Below are 21,833 nucleotides of genomic sequence, written 5' to 3' on the forward strand. Positions count from 1 at the left end.
CTTTCACATATATGCAATTAGTGTCCGGGCACCTGAAATTCAAACCCAACTGTCCTGTTAAAACTGACTTCTCACTATTTTTGTACTCTGTTTAGTGCCCTAGCTCAATACTTTTCAAATGTTTATGCATGATACAGCTCATTCAAATCAAACGTACTTACCAAAAAAAGGCACACAAGGAGGATTAATGGACCTGAGTTTTGCCAAGTATTTCTTATAATGATCCTCACTCAGCTCATAAGCTTCTTCTAAAATCTTCTTCTGGCGACTTGGAATTTGCTAAAAAGAGAGATGAGACAGGTTGTTTGGAAAGACAGGGTAAAGGTGTAGCCCAGCAACAATACTGAGAGTAATGGTCTCCCACTGATATTTAAATCCGTGACGATGAGGACAGTGTCCCACCATCTCAGGATTCTGCTACCTTTTTCTGCCTTTCTTAAGTGAGGATTGATTTCTTGCTTCTGAAACCAAGAAAATAACCCCTCTCTATTACACCCTGATTGATTCATTTGTTGGGGCATTTACCTTCCTTGCTCCTTCTTTGAAGAACATGCTTACTGAAAAGACAGGCATTTAGTGTAGCTAAGGTGCACTGCATTACACTTCTGTACCAAAAACGGAAAACATTTCACTGTACCTCAAACGTGTGATCCAACCTATACACTGCTGCGGAGTTCATAGCACTGACAATCTCAAGGACACCATTAAAGTTGTTTAGCTCTTGAAAAACTTGCAGGATCTCAATTATCCGGCTCACTACAATTACTCTTTCCTCTAGGTTTTCTGTTTCTACAATGCATCTAAATACACAAGAACATTTGATTTTGTATTGAAGTGTTGACGAGTTTTCCAAAGTCAAATATTAAGTTGTAACACAAACAAACCTGAAAAGCTTATCAAACTATTTGACACAGTTTTGAAAATGTTTAGAGAATAAACATTTGAAAATATTCTAAGAATAAAAAGCTGAGAGCATTATGGTAAAATTCTTGCAGGGACCAGCTGTAGCATCTAAACATGGCTTAAAACTGGAATTCTCCCAGAACAGAATTTTTCACAGTATACTTCTGAATGGACTGTAAATGTTCAGAAATGAACTAGGTGCAGATTCAGGAAAGTCACTTACTTTTCAAACCACAAAGTGAGGTTAGTTGTATGCCTTATCATTTTGAGAAGGTTGGGAGAATTAATTTCTTTATCTTCCTTTGTCCACACACTTCCAACTAGTTCAGATGGCTGCACAGCTCTAGAAAAGTAGATGCATGTAGCAAAAAATGTAATTAAAAGCAGGAAAGAAGATATTATTTTCCCAAAACCTCTTTATTTCCAGTGAATTTGGAATTAATATTTGGAAATAAATTCTTAAGGTATCACTTCTATAATATTAGGCTCCCCACATGACTGACTGGTATTTCTATGCTTCTTTTTCAGTGTGTAAATATTTCTTAGTTTATTTGACTATTAACCACCTCTGTTCATCTAAATGAAGAATGAAGCCTACATCTCATTCACCATAATAAAATGTGAGCTTCCAACGTCTGAACAACCTCTCACAGACAGCTGGTGAGATCTGACATGGTCCATAATTTGCTTCACAAACTAGGATATGAAGAAAACTGATTTAATTAATGTTCATACTTGTCAAAGGTTGATCTACTCAGAAAATATCAAGAGAAATCTGCAGCACAATGCAATTAACAGTATGCATCAGTCACATGTACTGCACATTAACTTGGGGAGGATAAGGCAAATATTGGTTTTTAGAATTTTTTTCTGAAAAAATAGCAATTAATATACAGCATTGGTAAAGTCCCTTGACCTACCGTGGGGCTTCACAGCAGGGGCCCGCAGAAACAATTTCATGCTGGAGAATATTTTGGTTTGTGTCATGTGTTTTTCAATGGAGGAAAGTTACCTGTAAAAATCTGACTCAAGTAAAGTGAGCTGCCGAGCAATTTCTATTGGATGCAAAGTGAGCAAGTCAAAAGTCTCTGTGTGTCCTGGTTTGCTTATGTGCCATTCAATTGCCGGAGGTGGGCTCTCAAAAGTAATGTTGTGACTTGGCCCAATGGCTTGTGCCTGCTTTTTCCGGTTGATTATCTTTGTGATCGATTCAACCCATTTCTTCATCGCTTTGCCTGGCACACAGAAAGAAAATTACTATTTAGTTACTCTTAATACTGTTTTTCCAGAGAGGTCAATATAATTTAGAAATCTTTGGATTTAAACCCAAAATCTACTAAACTGAAGCAACCATATATTCTTTAGAAGTGCATAAGTGGTGTTCTCACACAAGTCTCAAAGCATTCGAACATATAAAGAAGAATTCCTCAACAGCCAATACTGAGCACACCAAGTTTGCTCAAGCAATTCAGAACACCCAAATTGGGCTCCTGCTCCACATCAGGTGTCTTCCTTTCTTTTCTGACTTTACAATGAGTTTATGGGAACCAAAAATTATGCCCAAAATGCACTTCTGTAAACACCCTGAACTTCATACTTTGGGCAAGAGTACATGCTTACCTCAGATAACACAGAAGGGCACAATAACAAACAGGGAGAAGCTTCTCCCTCTACTGCATTTAGCATCAAAACTCAGAATAAAACCCAAAGGCCAAATGCCTGTTTAGCTCTACACTGTAAGGATTTCATTCATGAGATGGCAAGTCCTTTGAAAATTTACCAGTAATCCACATTAAACTAGCTGGCTCATTCTCCTCCTCTTTTCAATTGCTAAATAACCATTAAATACTTCTCTAACATAATATTTTCCTACAAACTGCTCATATAACTATCTCAGTTTTTCTTACAAGGGAACAGGAAAGGTCTGTACAGTCACAACTGGAAGGTATCCTACAGGTCTAATATGTACTGTGAAATAGCTGGAAAACCCTTGTTTCAAAGAAATAGTGGTTTCCACCATCAAACTTTTGCCAAAATTACCCGTGTATAGTTTAAGAGGACAATCAAAGCAATTATTCTGTCTTGATCATTAATCAGTTCTTATTATTTTTTTTCATTATTTCAGTTCCTTTATAACAAAACCAATACTTGTGTAGCAGGATGTAAATAACATTCTTTCTTCTGAACAGGGGCCAAACTTTGAATAATAGTGTTTTGGTTTTTTTTTTTTAAATTAAGATCTATTTAATGTTCTTTGTGAAGCATTTAATAAGCAGTCAGTCCTGTTTTTCTTTATCTGCTCAGTGAAAGGAAAAGGGATCCCATTCAATACCTTTGAAAAGGGATGCTTTATGATAAATGCCAGCACTTAAGAAACCATAAGTACCTCTTACTGTTCCAATGAATTCCTCCAAACGTTGGAGAAGATCAGCATCTCTTTCAAAGTCGTAGAAGTGGTGTTCTACCCAGTGTCGACATACATTTAATACTCTGCAAAAGTGTAAGGATAAGTAAGCACTCTACAATACAGTCTATCTTCATGTCTAGCATTTCAAGGCTTTTAGTAGGTGAGGGCTCACAGGAATATTAGAATCAGTAGACCAAATGCAATTATTCTACTGCCTGCATTTCATCGGTAACCAGCTATAAGCATTTTTCTACTTTAAATTCAAAGAAGTCAGAGTAATGCTATTGTTCATAAAAAGAACATTATCTAAAATGTTCTCTACCTACTATCTAAAATGTTCTCTATAGCCTTGCAGAAACATGAATTGAAAAACAATGGCGAGTGTAAGAAACTAATTTGCAGACTAGCAGTCTAAAACCCAGCACAAGCCTTTCCCAAGGCTTTTCATGCCATAAATTCAAATTCCCACCAGGTTTTCCAGTAGCAAGGTCAAAATGGCTGACTTCCCACGCACGCTCTCTATCAAAGCGTGTATAAGAAAGGCTGCTCGTATCACAAAGAGCCACTGCATCCAAAAGATGGTACTTCAAACGACTTAAAGGAAGTCAGTTTGGCTCACATGGATGCAATACTCACCGTAGCTGCACAGGCTGAATGTACTCTTTCCTAAATCTTTTTAACTCTGCACTAAGAGGCTGGTCTCCATTCTCCATAGCAATACGATCGGCTTCTGTTGGCTCAGGCTCTGGAATTTCAAATCTAGCACAGAAGATGGGTATAAGCACTAGGCTCCTATTACACTGATCTTACTCACAGCATGCATGAATAAAATGTTGATTAAAGATAGCTCAAAATTCAGAACGCTTCCACACGTCAGAATCTTACGTCTTGGTAAGCACATAGGAAGATTTGCTAAATTCAGTAATAACACAGATTTCAAAGACAAAACTGCGGGATGCTGGAAGTTACTGGAGTTACCTGAACAACCCTAAAGCTTCTGGACATAACTTGCATTTTTTATTCGCAATCCTTGAATCTGACAACTTTTTAAAAAGTGTTTGGAGTGAATCAAAACCAGCTGGAAAACAAGAATCTTACAAACTCTACTCCAAGTAAAAATTAAAAAAAAAAAAAAAATAAAATTTCACTTTGTATGAACAACATTTTTAACAGTGGCATACCTTTCTATTAGCAGACTCAGCAACTCTTGAGGTTTACAGAAGGATCTATATGTTGTGAGAAAAGTCCGAACAAAGTTGGGATCTAAGATAAAGAATAATTTTATGCTCATGTCAGCAGTTACCTAATTTTTTTTATACTTTAAAATAACTTTAGGTATCCTTTAAAATTAAGGATGCCGGCCTGTCAATTTAGTAAATGTAAACCAAAATTGCTTTGGTAACAATTCAGAACCTCTTAAAATAGCAATACAAAGCAGAATTTAAAAACAATTTTTATTCTGTTGAAAATTCAAAACAATGACTTTTTCTTTCCCTTCAATTGCTGAAAGACTGGATTCTTTTTCAACAACTTTGAAAACAATAAATAGATGATTTTATTTATGAACCATCTAGTAAACAACTTTGGTTTTGACAATGATCAGGACAAGGTAACTTAAAAGACACAAGTAACTTTGCATTGGATAGAACTGGCCTCTTCAAGGGGAGAACCTTAAACTGGTACAAATGATAACCAGTCGTGGTTAAAGCAGGCTAGATATTTTTTCAGCTGACAGCTACAGTTCGAGGTTATATTTATTTCACTTCAAGAAAATCAACAGATTTCATTTAAATTGACTGATTACATGTCAGTTCATGTAAAACATTCAAATGTGCTTTAAAAACAAGTGAGCATTCAAAACAGAAAACCAAAGTGTCTCCCTTAATTACAAAAGCAAAACCATTTGTTTTCAAGCATGAGGAAATGCAGTGACAGCACACTGGCACTGCGCAGAGCTGACTAGAAACAAGGTTAACATTGCTATCGCTGAACAAAATTAATGAGCAGGTTGCAATGGCTTTGCATATTAAATCCATATACAGAGTTTAAAAACAAACCCCAATTGGTAATTTTTCTAACACAGAGTGACCGAAGAGGAGCACACAGGACTTGAAGCAGGAGTTCCTATAGGCTGTAATGAAGAAAAAACTGCCTGCATTATTTGACCTAACACTGTATTTAGCCATTAGACTTGTTTCCTGGAATATGGGTTTTTAAGAGCTTTTTTAAAATCACCCTTAACTATTTACCAGCATCTTGTCCATTTGAATGAACATTCTGCCTTTCTTAGATCCTACTAAGCTCTTCATTTGGGCAACAGTTTACTGTAATGTGTTGTACAGATTAACAGTGTATTGTGTAACACAGCATTTCCTTGCATTTCTGTTGTACACTAATTCCCATTTCTTAAACAATTGACTGTTCTGCTTTACCATCTCTATGTCCTGCAATACTCCATTTTTCTTATCATAACGCCTCTCCCACCTCTCCTTGAAACTGTACAGTCTAAAATCCTTTTCAAAGGCAAAACTCCAAATCCTTCTGCACGAAGAATGTCATCCCTGTCCCCATCATCCTCATCATGAAAATACACAATTTTTGTTGTCCTAAAAAATAAGTACAGAATTAAGCACAGTAACTCATGTTTTCACAGCTTGCATTCTGTACACAGCATCCACCCGAAACAGATTTTGTCTACATGAAAAAGCAAGCCTCCATAGCAATTAACATTTTCAGATCACTGCAAGCTCTGAGTCATAGCTATTGTTATTTACAGGTAGGGTCAGTGTTTAAATCCACAATACATATTGAATTTCAAATGAAGTAGATCAGCAAATCAAAGATAACCTTGTTATCTTACTAGCAAAATCTGTAACTCAAAATAGTGTACAATATATGAGCAAGTGTTAAAAAAAATACAGACAACACTAGTTAGTCAGGATGTCTGCTCATGTGATAATTCTCTCTTCAATACAGCCAATTTGAAAGCTAAAAAAGAACAATAACTTGTTCTACAAGGATTTATAAATAATCACCCTTGAATTCCTTAAGAAAGGAAACGGACACTATGATGACGCACAAGCACTCTTAACATATCAAAGCTTTAAAAATAGAAGAGCACTGCCCTGTAGATAAAAAAAATTGCCACAACTTTCAAATCTTGCTACCACCTAACCCAGCTGCTCTTACAAGAATCAAGCAAAGGAGGAGATAACAAATGCAGAAACACATTAAAACAAGGAAAACCCGCCAGAACATGCAAATAGGGTCAGAACCTGCATTTCTAATTGAAGGGCAGTCTCTCTCATGTAAAAATATATGGAAAGCTGCTTTTGCAGAGGAGATTTCTCCCTATTTTGCTGCTCCACCGCAGGATGGTTTGGACAGTCTGCTGCACCTTGCGGCCAGGTGGCCGTCAGGGCTGTCTCCCTGTCCCAGCTCTCGTGGTGGCTGGATGCCTCCTACCCCCGGCAGCACTGCTTCGTTACAGCTAGGCTGCCGGGCTGTCCCTGTTCCACAGCGAAACAGAGAAATATTTCAGCTGATAAGCTGGTTTGCGCACTGTCAGGGAGGTGAGGGAAGAAAAATAAAAGGTCCAACACCCGTATCTACAAATGAGATGGACTGTGTAGATCTTCACAGACGACAAAAAAGTTGAGTTGATCTGACTACCGTGTGAACACAGCCCATATACTCCTCAATATGCAACTAACTAAACTGCTCTTCAGCTACTTGCAACAAATTGGTACCACTTCTGCAATTTTATCTGTAATTATTCCTTATAATATTTCACCTACAAAGATAAAAACCTCCTATTTACCATAGCTGTGACTTCTCTCTCTTTAGACTGTCAGATCAAGGGCTGCCATAACCAGTCACACCGTATTTGAGAAAAGTCACCTCAGAAAACCAAGGGCTTTCTATGCTGTCATATGAATATAAAGTCAATAAATTCTTTTAAGATTACAATCACACATACACAATCCTACGTGGGGCAAGAAAAGCACTTCTACAGTCTGTAGCTGTTTGGCTAGGTATCATCAGAGTACTCATCTTCCCATGTCTCCAAGCAAAACAGAAGCCTTGAACTCAGCTGATACGCGTATGAAAGAAGAGCTAAAGGGTCACTGTGGAAAGTTGTTGCCCTACTCACTGCATCTCATAAAATGCAACAAAACACTGAATGATTTACATAGTAAATGGACCTTGTTTCCTGTACAACAGAACATTTTTGGCTGAGTCACTATATCTCTATTTCTTTGTTCCCCTGGAAAAGACAGCACAGAATGGTTAGAACAATGACATTTTTCCTCATAGAAAACCAATTATAAACCAGAAAGTACAGAATGAAAGATAAGGGTGTTGAGAAGTGACGTGCAACCTAGCAATTCAGCACCAGGTCCACGTACGTTGCACTAAAATCTTTAAGTCTACAAAGACAGGCTAAATACATCACAAGACAACCTGGTCAAACTCTTTCAGCCTATCTCACAGTACCCATGTTCCCAGTTTTGTCATATAATAGTTTGGTCAATGTCGCACCTACCTACAACGTTAGGCTTCAAGCAACCTATTTACAGCTATATTAAATAGGGGCTGTTACAAGCAGGGATTTAAATGACTGTGGACGAAGGTGGATCTAATCAATTGACCTGAATTCTTCCTTGATGTCCTATGTGGTAGAAAGGCCAAAAAGACATGCAGATGCAAAAAAACAATACAAGAGACATATTTCAACAAGCCACATGTTCCTTAAGAACAGGCCTTTCTGTTTTATGGAACCAGAGAATGTAGTTTGTGGCTCCCTGGACAGAGACGATGCACGGAGAGCACTGCTAGCACTTGGAGCAATGCCAAGGCTACAGTACCAAAGTCCCAGCACGTATGGAAAGAGCAATTCTCAATGGTGTGCAAGTTAGCCAAAGCAAAGCAAAGGTTCACAACGGCACTAATGAAGTACTATTTTTGCTAATTCTCTGCCAAATACAATGCTAGCTTTAAAAAAAAAAAAAGTGTCTTCCTTTCTCTAAGGCTGAATTGTTTTATTTTAACTTCCAAAACCATAAAATTATGTCATAAATCATGCCTGTAAAATTCAAAGCCAAGAGCTAAAAGTTTATAAAGTTACAAGAAAATGAAGACAGGCACAAAACTGCTCTGGTAGAAACTGCCAGCATGATATTGCATTTGGGTTTCTAATGAATGTTAGGAAAGCTCAACTGAAGGAAATAGAGAAGAGCAATAAAAGTAATGGAGTAAACAGATGTATTTACAAGCATTTTAAAAATAAATAAAAGTATTAAGCTACACTAATTATATTCTGCTTACTCCCCACTTCTTCCAAACAAATATTCCTGGTCTATGCAGGGTATCCAGGACTGAGCTGCAGAAGAACAATTTAGGAGTAAAAAGAAAGGGGAAAAAAAATGGCTACAGTTGAATATCAGAAGCACTAATACCACGATGCATGAAATTTTAGAATAACTGACATACAGGTAGAATCAAAAAAATAACAAAGAAAAACGAAACCCAAGCCCAAGCCCATGCTTTTCAGCACAGCATAGGAAAATCCTGGGAAATTATCAAGAAAAACTCCACACACTGAGGTTGGACTGGATGATCACATCAATGCCTTCGATGTATCTTCAACACAAAGAGAAACCCAAAGTCAAAAGTCCTTAAATCAAATCCCCACTGAAATTCTGATTAAGGCAAAGTTCTGAGGACAAATTATGCAAGTGACTTGTTTCTAGCAAGCTGATATTTGGTCTTTTCGTTACATGCCAGCATGGACACAGGTAATAGCTGATAGAGTACAACCCGTAACTGAAAATACTGGGGCCATAATTCTCTCCCGCAATGTTGGCTCTTCATGTGCCACCCAGCTTTGGAAGTCTCGAGGGAAGGCAATTCTGGTAGCCTGTGGCATACAGGAAAAAGTATTGTCTAGAGCTCAATTCCTGCAGGCCCCCGCCCCCCATCCCTTGCATGAGAATAACCTTCTGCACATGCATATCCCACTACGTTCAGTCAAACAGGATTCATATTTTTAATCGCTACAGCTACAAAGGTGTGTATTTAGATCTCAAAACCTTAAGTCAAAAAGCATGTTAGAATATGTGCACTGCAAAGCATATTCGCTTTCTACACACTTTATATTTTGCTGCATGTATTTAACACAGAAAGAGAAGCACCACCTTGAGTTTTGGCTATATAAATGAAGTGCCTCACCTGCATACATGTGGTAAGTCAGCCTCTCGATCAGCTTGACAACAGTTCCTGCCTTGATGATGGGGATTCCAGATTTGGGCTGCATGTTTTCTTCAAACACAATATTCTCTTCAGAGTCGGGTTCTGCAAATCTATAAAGCTCAGGATTTGGAAATCTCATCTGCTCCTCTTTTTCTTCCTGCAACATTGTTACATCCAACATCCTTTCTAGCGTGCTTCTATATTGCAAAGATATCAATGCTGCCATCCAGTTGTTTTTCTCTTCAGCTGATTTAGCAGCAAAAATAACACTGTTCTCATCTTTTAAGATGATTTCAAAAGCATGTCTGTACTCATTAGTGTCGTCTTTATCGTTGATTTGTACCTTTCGCATGAAGAACTTTTCTTTCAGACGATATTCTGCATTGCTAGCACCAGGAAGTCTTGGCTGCCCGTGATTTGACTTACAGCAAATCATCAAGCCATCAAATAGAAATATGTGTCTCTCGTGCTTTGCTCCTACACGCGTGAGTGTTCCTTCCATGATGAACTCGTTACAGCATTGTCCAATGTCCTTACCCTCCCAACCATCAATGTTTTTCTGGATTTCGTTCATTTTCTTAATTGCTAGCTGTTTCCCCTTCATCTGCTGAGTATAGAATCGGCATGCAGATTCACTTCAGTGAAGGATGTGGGAGAAAGGCAGCCTATTAGTATACGTGTATTTAAAAACCACAACCACCACTAACAGCAAAAACACAAGATCATCTTTCTGAGTGGTGAGAATTCCACTGAGAATGCAATTTCAGCACTCAGTATCAGCACTATTGCAAGTCGACTAATATTTCTCTTAAGTACCTCATCTGATAAGTTTTCTACTTATTTTCTACACAATAAATGTTTTACCTAAACACAGGCAAGCCGTTAGTGCTTCTTAGCCTAACAAACCACTCATTTCCATAGCTGACAAACAATTTTAGACTGCATTAATTTGAAAGAAGCACATTCAGAGAAAATAAACTGTTAAATGCATTTATGTCCAAGCCTAAAGATTACACTTTGCAGCACAGAACTTGTTTGACAAAGAAAATACTGAAACAATTTTAAGAGCAAAAGCAAAGTTTTAACATGTTTAAATAACTGCACAAAATCAAACAGCAGATAGTATAATCCAAGAATTTGCTACAACAGTGCAACTAAGTACTAGTCATCTATGCATCTACGTCTATTATCCAGTGGTAATTTTAACTAGCCATTGCACAAAAACCCCTTCAGATTAAGTAGTTACAAATTCAAGAACATTCCCTTCTAATTGCACAGAAATGTACTTTTACAATATTTTTAGGTGGATATTTCTTGTCTGAGCATAATTAACCCACAAATGCCATAACTTTCTACTTACCAGTGAATTCTCAAAACGTTTCAACTACCAGTATGCAAGGACACACAGAAATTAGAACGGTTTTAAAACAATAACAAATTATCTTGGCTTTGATGTCACTTCCTCTGAAAAAGCAGGCTTGTCACAAACTATTTTGTTCATTGTTTACTAAAAGAGGAAACTGGGAGCCCTGGATTTATAGCAAAGCATTAAGAGCAGAAAGCAGGAAAAATGGAAACATGTTTACCTAAGCCTTCGTTTTGCAAGGCTTTTGGAGCATATCCGTTCCATACTGCTTTGAAGATTTAGCAGGGCAGTTATTGCTTGCTTTAAGCACTCTTTATCCTCTTCATCCTCACTTTTTTCTTCCAATTGCTGTGAACATTGAAAGTCAAATACAAAAAGTGTTACAAGCGTCCAGGTACACGCAAATCCAAAAGTTCGACCTAGGAAGAAGAAATCCAACCATCTGCTGATTTTGCATGCTCCTGCTTGTTATTAAAGTTAATGAAATAACCAGGTGCATTACTGACACAGAGGAGAGAGAGAACTGTCTGCTAAGAGCTTAATCTCAGTAAAATGAGAGCAGCAGTCCCTAGTCCCCCAGATACCGACGCACTCAGGCACACGTTATTTACCTCAAAACTAGTTTGATTTACCTCACATCTCCAAAAAAAAAAAAAAGAAGCCATTAGAGGTGTTAAATCTTAAGAGGAACAAGTGAGGAAGGACATCCCCATACATACCCTTCTACAGCACAAGATCAAATCTGTGGGATGTCTGTACATTTTTAACACGTATAAACACTCCTGGAACAGGCAAGCTGGACCGAAAGCTAAGCAAAACTCCTTCATCGCATTTATAAACAGAAGATTACAAGAGCTCTCACCTCACTAACAACAGTCTAATCAATAATTCAGGTTGGAAGGGACCTTGGAGATTATCTTATCCAACCTCCAGCTCAACTGCAGAGCCAACACAGATCAGGTTGCCTTGGGCCACACTGAGTTTTGAATTGCTCTCAGGGTGGAGAGGCCACAACCTTTCTGGACAATCTGTTCCAATGTCTGAAATCCCTCATGGTGAAATTTTTTTTTCCTAATAGCTTATCAGGAATTCCCTTACTGACTTTTCATAGTGGAATATGTGGAAGTGCCATGCACCTGCGAGAAGTATTTCTCCATCTTCCCCACCCCATCACACAGTCAAAGACAGCAGGAAGGTTTCCCCTCCTCCTTCGCCTCCTTTTTTCCAGAATGAATAAGCCCACTCCCCCAGCTTCTCCTTCATCACATGCTCCATTCCTCACGTCATCTTGACAAGCCCTTCCAGTGCCCTTGTTTCAGTACACCAATGTCAAGAGGAAGCCCAAGCTGGACGCAGCTCTCCCGATGCAGCCTTGCCAGTACTAAACAGGTAGGCACCGCCGCTTCCCTCAACCCGATGGCTACACACTTGCTAATACAGCAATACAGGCCTTCGTGGCTGTAAGGGTGTTTGTTCTGCTGGCTTGTGCTCAGCTTATTATCCACCAGCACTGTGATTTTTTCTCATGCAAAAAAAAACCAAAGGGGAAAAAACAATAACCAGAGGGATGGTGGGGAGAAGTACATGTTCTTCCTCCACGGAGGGGCTGCTTGGCTGTTCATCAGAAAAGGGCATCTAACCGTGGCCAGCTTGTAAAACCAGGGTACAGAAGTCCCTATCTGAGTACACAGCTACATTAATGCCTTCATATACTAACTCAACTTTTCTTAAAGGACAAAAAAAATATAATAAAGTTATAAACTAAAACTGGGTGAGAAGGGTTAATACTAATATTTTGTGCCTAACTATCGCTGTGACTGATAAGTTTCATAAAACAAGATCTGCCATGTTTAAGATTTTTGTCTTAAATCTTTGTTTAAGCATTGAAATGTTTCACGTCATAGTTAGTGAAAAAATTGCTGACTACAGCTGTGGCTTAGACATAAAACTGAGATAACAACTATTTACAGGATTATTAAGAGACAAGCGTTTCAGACACAGCAACAACCGACTCCACACGATTGAGAGATTTGTTTTGACAGAGGTGGTAAAAGTGAAGTGCCAGGCTGGCATGAGCCAGAATAACAGACATCCTTGGAAACAGCACAATTGCGCTGTTTGCTTCCAGTGTGAAATGTAAGTATTGTCCTCCGAAAGCCAACTGAATACAACATATTCATGTTTGACATTTGAACGGGTCATAGAGTAGCATTACTTTTTTCCCTGACCAGAGTTAATCATTCAGTGCAATAGCTGTCAATGCCAAAGACTATTTTATTTGTGTTTTCAGCCATAAGGATGACCACAAGGTTTATTCTAGGCAGCTTTGGTTCGTGTAGCATAACCCGTCATACTCTTGACCTAAGCGGCATTAGGCATGAGTGCCTACCCATGTGACAACCACTGAAACAGGGCTGACAAGGCACCACAACAGGCATTGCTTCCCGAAAGGTCTCAGGGAGAATACATCACTCCAAGAAGGAACAAGCTACCCTCGTCACATTCCTCTACTCTCTAGATTTAACATAGATTTAACCTTCCCTTTGCTTCAGTTACGCACTTCATCTAGGTTTAGAGAGGACTTCAGACAAATGACGCAGGTGCGGCACCACTGGCAGAAGTCCTGAAAGCAGGCTAAGAAAAACATTTAACTATGTCTAAGACTTTGCATCTTTCCTGCACAAGAGGTCAAAGGAGACTCTTCACCTTGCGTACTGCCTCTTTGCCAACTTCCATCAGAAGAGTTTGGCTGGATTTCTTGTCATCTTTGGGTAGCTACCCTTCAACAACGGACAAGATTGTTTTAGCCTAGTCTCCTTGAAAACAAGCTTTATTAGATCCTACTATATTCTGCCATTTGCTTGTAAGGGTACCACAGGAAACAGGGTAAGGAGCAAAAGGCATGTAAAACACAGGACAAAAATCGATGAAAATTAGGCTCAACATGCAACAAAGCTTATGAAATTATTTCCTTATTTTTAATAGTAAAAGAAGAAAGTTTCTGAAATTTGAAACCCATGCAAATGTAGGTTAACGTGTATAAGGGGCGTGCTAAACCAAACAAACAGAAAAATAAACCCCTATAAAGTAACTGGGAATCTTCTCAATGTAGCACCTTATCAGCTCAAATATCTGGAAAAAAATGACTCCCTGTACATTCTCGTCAGAAACATACTGGTACAGATTAACGTTCATTACTGCAACGCATTCTGCTCCTGTGTTGAGTTTATAAAATGCTTTTTACAGCAATTTCTCTCCAGTGCAACAATTTTGGTATTCATCACAGGAAAGTCCATGTCCAAAAGCAAAATATATGTTTGGGTACAGTGTCGGAGAGAAATCAATTGTTTAAGACAAACATTTCCCCATCAGGATCCATTGGAAGTAACCGGTATTTCCAACTGTATATACAAACTAAATCAAAGTCCAGTGAGTGTAATTATGCCCCAGGTTTAACATTTAGAAAGCAGCGTGTAGAAGTATGCATCTTCTTAAGTGTAAAACCAACACAAATGGCAAATCAGACAGTGCTGTGAACTACTGTGAAGACACTTCTCCGCACACAGAAAAGGAATGTGAAAGTTTATATTCTAGCATTGTATAATTACCATAAACTGCTACCAAAAACAGTCTTAGTCAGAACTGAGCTTAAATTACAGCAATGACTTTCATCTTACACTGCCCCCAGACAGTTTGGAAGAGGAGGTTATGGAAAGTGAAATGGCATCCAAGTTTCTCTGCAAATCCCACTGATTCTTCTATAGCTGTGCAGTGCCCCCTAACGAACGAATTGGGTAGATGCTAAATAAAAGTGGCTTGTTTTGTTAAGATAAAGTGTCATGTGAAGAATACTTTATTATTATGGGAAGAAGGTGCAGATTTCTGATTATCAGTATTATAGTCGTTGTGATTTTTAATAATCTTATGAGAAAAATCTTGGTTTATAATGATTGTAATGATTCACAATCCTATATGGGCAGTATCCTGGCCATTCAAGGAAGACAAACTTGGAAAATAGACTGCTAAGGGAAGTTTCCAATAAAAAAAGTACTCTACATTCTAGGCCATGAGCTCTGAAGATATATCAAGAAGTGGAAGACAAGGTATTTTGTTCTACCTGTTGCATAACACAAGGGTTAGATATTAAAAAAAAAAAAAAACACAAACAAACAGGAAATTCCAAATAGATACAAAAGAAATCCTCCTTATGCAGTGCAAAATTAGACTATGGTGGTCCTTCTCTTATGCTGTCAGGGAAGTGTCTATCTAGAAAGACAACTTATGATGAGAATATGCAGATATAACAATACTAGTAGGTGTCATGATGTATATAAAATCTTGTGCTTCAGGGCTTACATCACAATCTAGACTTCTGTTTTCCTAGATGATTATTCTAAATCTAACCACTGAAATTTGTGAACTGCAAGTTCCCCAATTCATCTGGGAGGAGAGATCACAAATCAGCTTCTATACACAAAAGACAACAGCGTATGGGAGGCAGGGAAATCACAATTGAATTTGCTTAACTTAAGCTTAACTCAAGATCACTTGATTGTAGGTGCTAACAATACTCACTGCCCCTCAAAACATTAATTCAAGAAGTTTAGTGCATAAGTGGTCCCATGTTACAAGTGAAAGCTGCACACCACAGTACTCAGAACAATGAGCTCAAACTAGTGCTGCTTCAGAGAAACCTCTTCAAAACGCACTATGTAATTTCTTCAGACATCCTGAAGCCCACAGCGAGGCAACAAAACACTTGCATAGCTGGCAAAGCAAGCCTGATCTGCAGTGTTACCCAGCTATCTACTCTGTAGGGAAATACAACAAAAGTAAGCAACATTCATGAGAACCTGAAGTGCAGTAACACCAGTTACTCCAGCTTCTGTTCTAATGCCTCACCATTTTTAACATGTTTCTGAGAACACGGTACCTACAAAAAGGCAATCCTGAAACAGGATATTTTATGATCAAGAATAAAAATGAACAGGGTTTCTCCTCTGACAAATGCAGTCAGGCAGGTTTTATGGCATTTTGCTATAAAACAATCCTGGAAGCTGGCTCAAGAGCATTGAGCTGCCCAAGAGCTCTTTCTGACTTTTTGCAATTCCTCCAAGTAATAAAAAACTCAGCCTGAAGCAGCAGTATGCTGGGAAAAGCGCTCTCAGATCCAGAAACTTTAATTTTTAGAAAGCATCAGGAAAACATCTGGAACAGCAAATGGGGACAACTGCACGGAACACTACACGCTTCTGGAAAAATGCTAGCAGTCTAAAAGGCACTTCACACTTGAAGCTTAAAGGAAACTCCATGTGCCGTATTCCTGGATATACACACACAGCTTTAATGCATTGGAATTTCAACAGTCATTTCGTTTTCATATAAACTCAGACATGAGCACAGTGCAGTAAATATATGCATATATTTAGAAAAATGTTTATTTAGATTTACATTACAGCAGGAGTGTTATTTGCATTAAGAGTGGAACAGAATTTAATATATTACTGAGTTAACGGTAAAAACTTTTTCTCCACTCAAAGTTTAACTATGCCTTCTCAGTTTAATTAAAAAGTTACACTGAAGCACAATCTTACATAAAGATGTCAAATATCAAACCTCAAATATCAGACAGTTAGTTACAAAAGCCTCCAGCATTCTCTTGGAAGTACATTTTAAAAGAGATAGAAGCTAAAAAGCCCTCATCTTTTATTTCACATTAAGTTTCAACTCACACAATGTAAAATACGGCCAGCCCATTGGGAAGCAAACTGTACAAGTAAAGCATTGAAACAGAGGAAAATAAGAAGCATTTCAACTTCTGGTAAAAGCTTCCCAGTTCTTTCACAGCTTGACTACATGACTTAAAGTAGATCTCAAAGATATGTGGAAAATTTAAGTACATCAAACTCTACCTGAGCCCAAAAAAGTTAAACCATTTGGACTAAAGAAACATATGAATTTAAGGAATTGCTACTTTGCTTACTTGATGTGGATGCTCTTATTGGGGGAAGGGGGGAATGACATTAAAATAAATCCATTTCAGAAATAAATTACACTCTTCTGAAGTAAGTGCCATTTTTCAAATCAGGATGGACACTGAGGAAAAGTCAGGAAGAGCTACTCAGAAATATATACCACACAGAAGTCTGTCAGTTGATGTTTCACCAATTCAGCAGTTCAAAGTTGTCCATAACAGGCTTCTTATGTGGCCAATTTGCCACTAGCATCCCCATGAATGGGTACAGCCTGTCAGGAGGCTATATTTCAGATTCGGTCTGCTCAAGTGCTACTACAGCCTGCTAGGTATTTCAACTGGTGTCTGCTCAGCAGGAAAGCGTGTATTTTTGCTCTCAGTTTCAGTGACTGGGAAGGGATTCATGTATGTGACCAACTCTCATTGAGCTTACACAATCAACATTTCCTTCATCAAGGAACAGATACAAAAACAAAGCCTTGTTTTCAAATAAGTTCCTTGATGTTCTCATAAAACCATTTCCTAAACATTCAGACTTTTTGTAGGCTACTAGCTGCCATATATGCATTTTATGTCCAGATTCCATTACTAGGGAAATGGCTACTTTGTTTACAGGACACCTTGTCTTCTCAGAGTATGAAAAACGCATTTGTCCTGCATTCTTCAAAAATATGGGCTTTTTTTTGCATATGCTGATGTCTCTTCCACAGCAGATTCATTACCTTTCTGCAACAAACGTACAAGTTCACACAGATCCTTCCAGAGCCTTCATGCTCTGAAATTCTCTTCTTTCTTACTGTCACTTTGGTTTGTCTCATCATTATTAGCAGACCTGCAGAATACATTAGAAATTTAAAATTCATAATTAAGTTGATAACATTTAGTTAGATCAGTATTTGAAATATCACAAAATATTTACCTATGTGCTTCCACACTTGTAATTGAGGTCTTCCATTTTCTTCCCCCAAATTTTCCATCATAGTAAAGACAATTCAAATTGAAAACATCTTCCCTTTCTCTTTTGTAATTCCAAAGTGGATTAAAATCCACTTTCACTGCTTCGACACAATTCAAGTCTGGTCTTTGCCAGCCAAGTTTGCAAAGCTGTAAGCTCAACTGGATGGCACCTCTATGTTTGGATAGAAATGTATGAATTTTTGAACACTACGTAAGATGAATTCACAATTTCAGAGATCATTCTGGGAAACAACAGTAGAACCCTGTTGATTTTAAGAGGAACCCTGTTGATTAAGAGAAAACCAGCAGAGGAAATGAGGGATGACAAGCAGAATCCCATCTGTAGACTTGGTCTACAGAAACCACAAATGCAGCTTGTTGTTTTACTTGTGTGTGTTATTTCCTACATCTTTCCATCGGTTTCCACTGAAGATATCAAAGTATTGACAAACACATAGACCTCCACTGCTATAAGAGCAAACAGAGAAAGCATGCTGGTAGTGGGGCTAAATCCACAGCTCCACATCCAGAAACATTTCTACTGAAGAAATAAAGTATATGAAAGTCTCAACCATACCACTACCTCTCTCCAAGAATCTCCTTTTTGTACAGAAGGTGACAGGAATGGAGGCAGAAGAGGAGGACCAGGAAACATACTACTGCTATTAAAAGACTATATAACAATACAGGTATATCAGGGACTATATCATAACTGACACAGTCACAAAAACTAATATCATCCTACAGGCATTGAAAATCTCAGCTACAATAAGCTGCTTAACATTCAATCCTCAATGGATTACTTGTGTCAAAACTTTTATTTGGGGGGGGGGGGTGGGGGGGTGGGGAAAGGATCAAAATTCGTCCAAGTTCCTGTAACACCCATCTATTTTCATGAGAACTTGGCCTTGGGTGTTCAGCATAAGCTGCTGCCACGTAAGCTAAACAGCTATCTACCATCACTAGCAGCAGTCATTGAAAACCAGGAACAGATCACCAGTCCCCTAAACAGTTTGCCCCAATATAGCTCTCCTAAATCCCACAGTACCTTGGAGAATTTGCCCTGCAGGTATTCCTAGAAAATGGATCAGAAAACAGGACTCTGGAACCCTACAGTTAAACACATAAGTGAAGTCAAAAGTCAGAGTTCAGTTAGTGCTTCATTTGACTCGTGAAAGAGGGCATCATCTAGATAAGAACCGTCTGGCCCTGTGCCATCCTGCTCCCTGCTTCAAGGGATCAAAGTACAGCATTTGTTGGTCCAGCAGCAGATTGACAATAACACAGCTCAAGTGTCACTGAGGACTAAGCAAAGTGGAAGGAGGACTTTTTTACTTTTACTTTTGTTAGATTTTACCCAGGCTTTTGCAGAAAAGCAGTTTTAGTGGGATAATGGAAAAAATATTCTCCAAAGTAATTACTTCTCATTAGAAAATTCCCTGGAAAGAGATATCTGCTTCTCAAAAGCCCAGATGCATCCTGTGTAAAAAGAAAAAAGCTATACAACAGAACATGCAGCCCCATCACAACTCCAGAACAGATGACATAAGTCATTGACAAATGAAGTGATACACATGCGCATATATGTATCGCTGATACGAACACATAGGAAATCCATCAACGAGTACCACAGCTAGAAGGAAAAAAATCAAATACAACCTGAATAACTTTTTCAATTAGAGAGTTACCTCAGAGAGCCCAATTAGTTACATTAACAATAACCAAGTTTGTGGAAAAAAGTGCACACACGTGTGACAAAGTTTTTTCCCCATCATCTTCCCTTTGGCTGCCAAACACACAGCTGACTTAAAGCATAAACCCATTAGCATTTAAAGGAGAGAAGCAAGAGAAATGTTGTCATTGAAACCACACAAGCAAGAAAGAAATACAGAACCTCATCTACCTGGCTGTATCACCTCCAACTTCTACCATAAAGCACAACTTCTGTAACTTTACAACACTGCAGTTGTAATGTAAGTCTTCATAGCTTAACCACATGAAGAAGTTGCTTAAATTTTTCACCTACTGTCGTATTCTAGGAAATCTCTTCTTAGACTTGAGACCAATTTTTACATCACCCCAGCTTTTTCTCCCAAGAAAAACTCAAATATGCTTTGCAGTCCTTATCACACACTAGCAACAGTTTGGTCAAGCTACATTTCCTCAAGCAGATAGGCCTTCATCTGTCACAGAGACATAAAATTGCACATTATCTCCTGTGGATGTAAAAAAAGTCATCCTCATCTGCAGCTACATATACAAATACAGGTCAAACAGTAATACTTCTGCTTTTACTTTTATTTCAAAACAGTATTGTACATACAAGTTACTGTGTTTGGAAAGAAGCACACCAGACAAAGTGATTTTGGGGAAAAAAAAAAAAAATCCTTTGCTAACACTAAGTAAATACTTTCTTAAAATAATTCATAGCTAGTCTGAATCTGTGATTTTCTGTTTTTAATATTAATTGAAGAAGACTTTAAGAATCAACTAAAGCAAGAGAACCTGTTAATTGCAGTGCCTGTACTAAATACAAGCAACACAGACAACGTTTTGAGACAATGATCTATAATTGCAGATATTGTAAAAACTTTGCAGACTGCCAAAGTTCAACTAATTAAGACTCAGTGAATCTCCACCCTGGGCTGGGTTACACCAGTTACAGATGGGATCACAAACCAACGTCATTAAATTTGTTACACTCGATCATGAGCCTGGCTGAAACAAGGCTGAGAATCAAAGTGAAGTCAAAGCCCAGAATAGTTTGGGATGTGTTGCCCAACACAACACACAGCAAGAGGCTTACGGGATCAACCTAAAGATACTTTAGTCCTCAACTACTAACGTTTCACTACCCTGTGCCTTCCCCAGGAACACGTAACAAATTTAATACCATCAGGTTGGGAAAAGGGACGTTTCTTATCTTGGAAGACCTTGTCAAACCATAATCTTTATTTTAAAGTTACATTACCATAGTGAAAGAGGAAGACAAAAAAAGTCTAATTGAGGAGTATTTCTACTTGAGCTGAATTGCCAGTTAGTAAAGACTGGCAAGTTATTTATCACCTAAGAACAAAGTTCGAAAAAAAATAAATAAAACATGCTAGATGCTGTTGTGAAATGAAAGCATCCTGAGAATTTAAGATCATTATAGGTAGAATTCCAACTAAAAAAAATATTTGCAAAGAGACAAGAAGTTTCCATAAGTCGTGGGAGCCAAGTCTGCACTTGGTTTAAAAAAAAAAAAAAACACAACAAAAAAAAAACCCTCACACACCCCTCTATCTAGCTCTCCTATTTTCCAGAACATATTATTTTATCTAAGCAAAGTTTATATATGCTTTGAGCCATTCCTACTTGGAAAAAAAGGAATCTTAAAGTAATCTTCTGTTTACCTAAAGAAAGGAAAGAGTATCACACATGCACACAAATTTACAGCATCTGAAACAGTGCCCAATTCAATTTAAAAGTCTTGTAAACGTCTTTCTTCAATAACTCAAGGTCATAAATAACTGCACTATTTGTACCACCCTACCTTTCACTTAAGAGTCCACATTTAGGAAAGCTCATTCATAGTATCTGCAAATTTGCAGAAAAGCACAGTCTCATATGAAGCTGCTATTTTATATAGTTAGTTTCTTATATAAAAGTTTGGGGACTTCCAGGTTGGTTGAAGGAAAACACAGCCCTTAGTCATATGCTAATTTTCCAACAAAGTTACAGCAAGGAGCTTCAGCTAAAAATAGAATATGTATTTGTGTGTTCCTGGTGCCCTGCCAAACTTCAGGAGGGCTTTAGCTGCTAAATAGGATAACCACCAGTGGATAGAAATTTACTTTTTTTTGTAGTCTGCATAGTTAGAAGGTAACTTTGAGATGCATTTTAAATAGATAACTTCAAGGTATGCAAGATTACACAACATAGCTCAACAAAAAAATGCTAACCCCTTTATCCTTAAGTATATCTATATTCAA

At 38.1% G+C, this 21,833-nt stretch overlaps 1 protein-coding gene across 7 annotated transcripts in view; it reads right to left on the reverse strand.

The window, feature by feature from the left end:
* The window catches only part of SOS1 (SOS Ras/Rac guanine nucleotide exchange factor 1), a 52,104-nt gene that overhangs the window by 7,080 nt on the left and 23,191 nt on the right, over nucleotides 1-21,833 (reverse strand). For all 7 annotated transcript variants that reach the window (XM_087775142.1, XM_087775144.1, XM_087775145.1 and 4 more), the window contains 9 exons: nucleotides 11,149-11,276; nucleotides 9,542-10,197; nucleotides 4,492-4,573; nucleotides 3,947-4,069; nucleotides 3,290-3,393; nucleotides 1,916-2,138; nucleotides 1,127-1,246; nucleotides 638-800; nucleotides 162-279 (listed from right to left, as the gene is read on the reverse strand). In XM_087775142.1, the coding sequence (XP_087631268.1) occupies nucleotides 162-279; nucleotides 638-800; nucleotides 1,127-1,246; nucleotides 1,916-2,138; nucleotides 3,290-3,393; nucleotides 3,947-4,069; nucleotides 4,492-4,573; nucleotides 9,542-10,197; nucleotides 11,149-11,276 (1,717 nt within the window). The remainder of the gene's footprint in view (nucleotides 1-161; nucleotides 280-637; nucleotides 801-1,126; nucleotides 1,247-1,915; nucleotides 2,139-3,289; nucleotides 3,394-3,946; nucleotides 4,070-4,491; nucleotides 4,574-9,541; nucleotides 10,198-11,148; nucleotides 11,277-21,833) is intronic.

This window comes from Nipponia nippon, unplaced genomic scaffold (assembly GCF_047370975.1).
Source record: "Nipponia nippon isolate SJK-2023a ecotype South Korea unplaced genomic scaffold, ASM4737097v1 scaffold_4, whole genome shotgun sequence".
NCBI lineage: Eukaryota > Metazoa > Chordata > Aves > Pelecaniformes > Threskiornithidae > Nipponia > Nipponia nippon.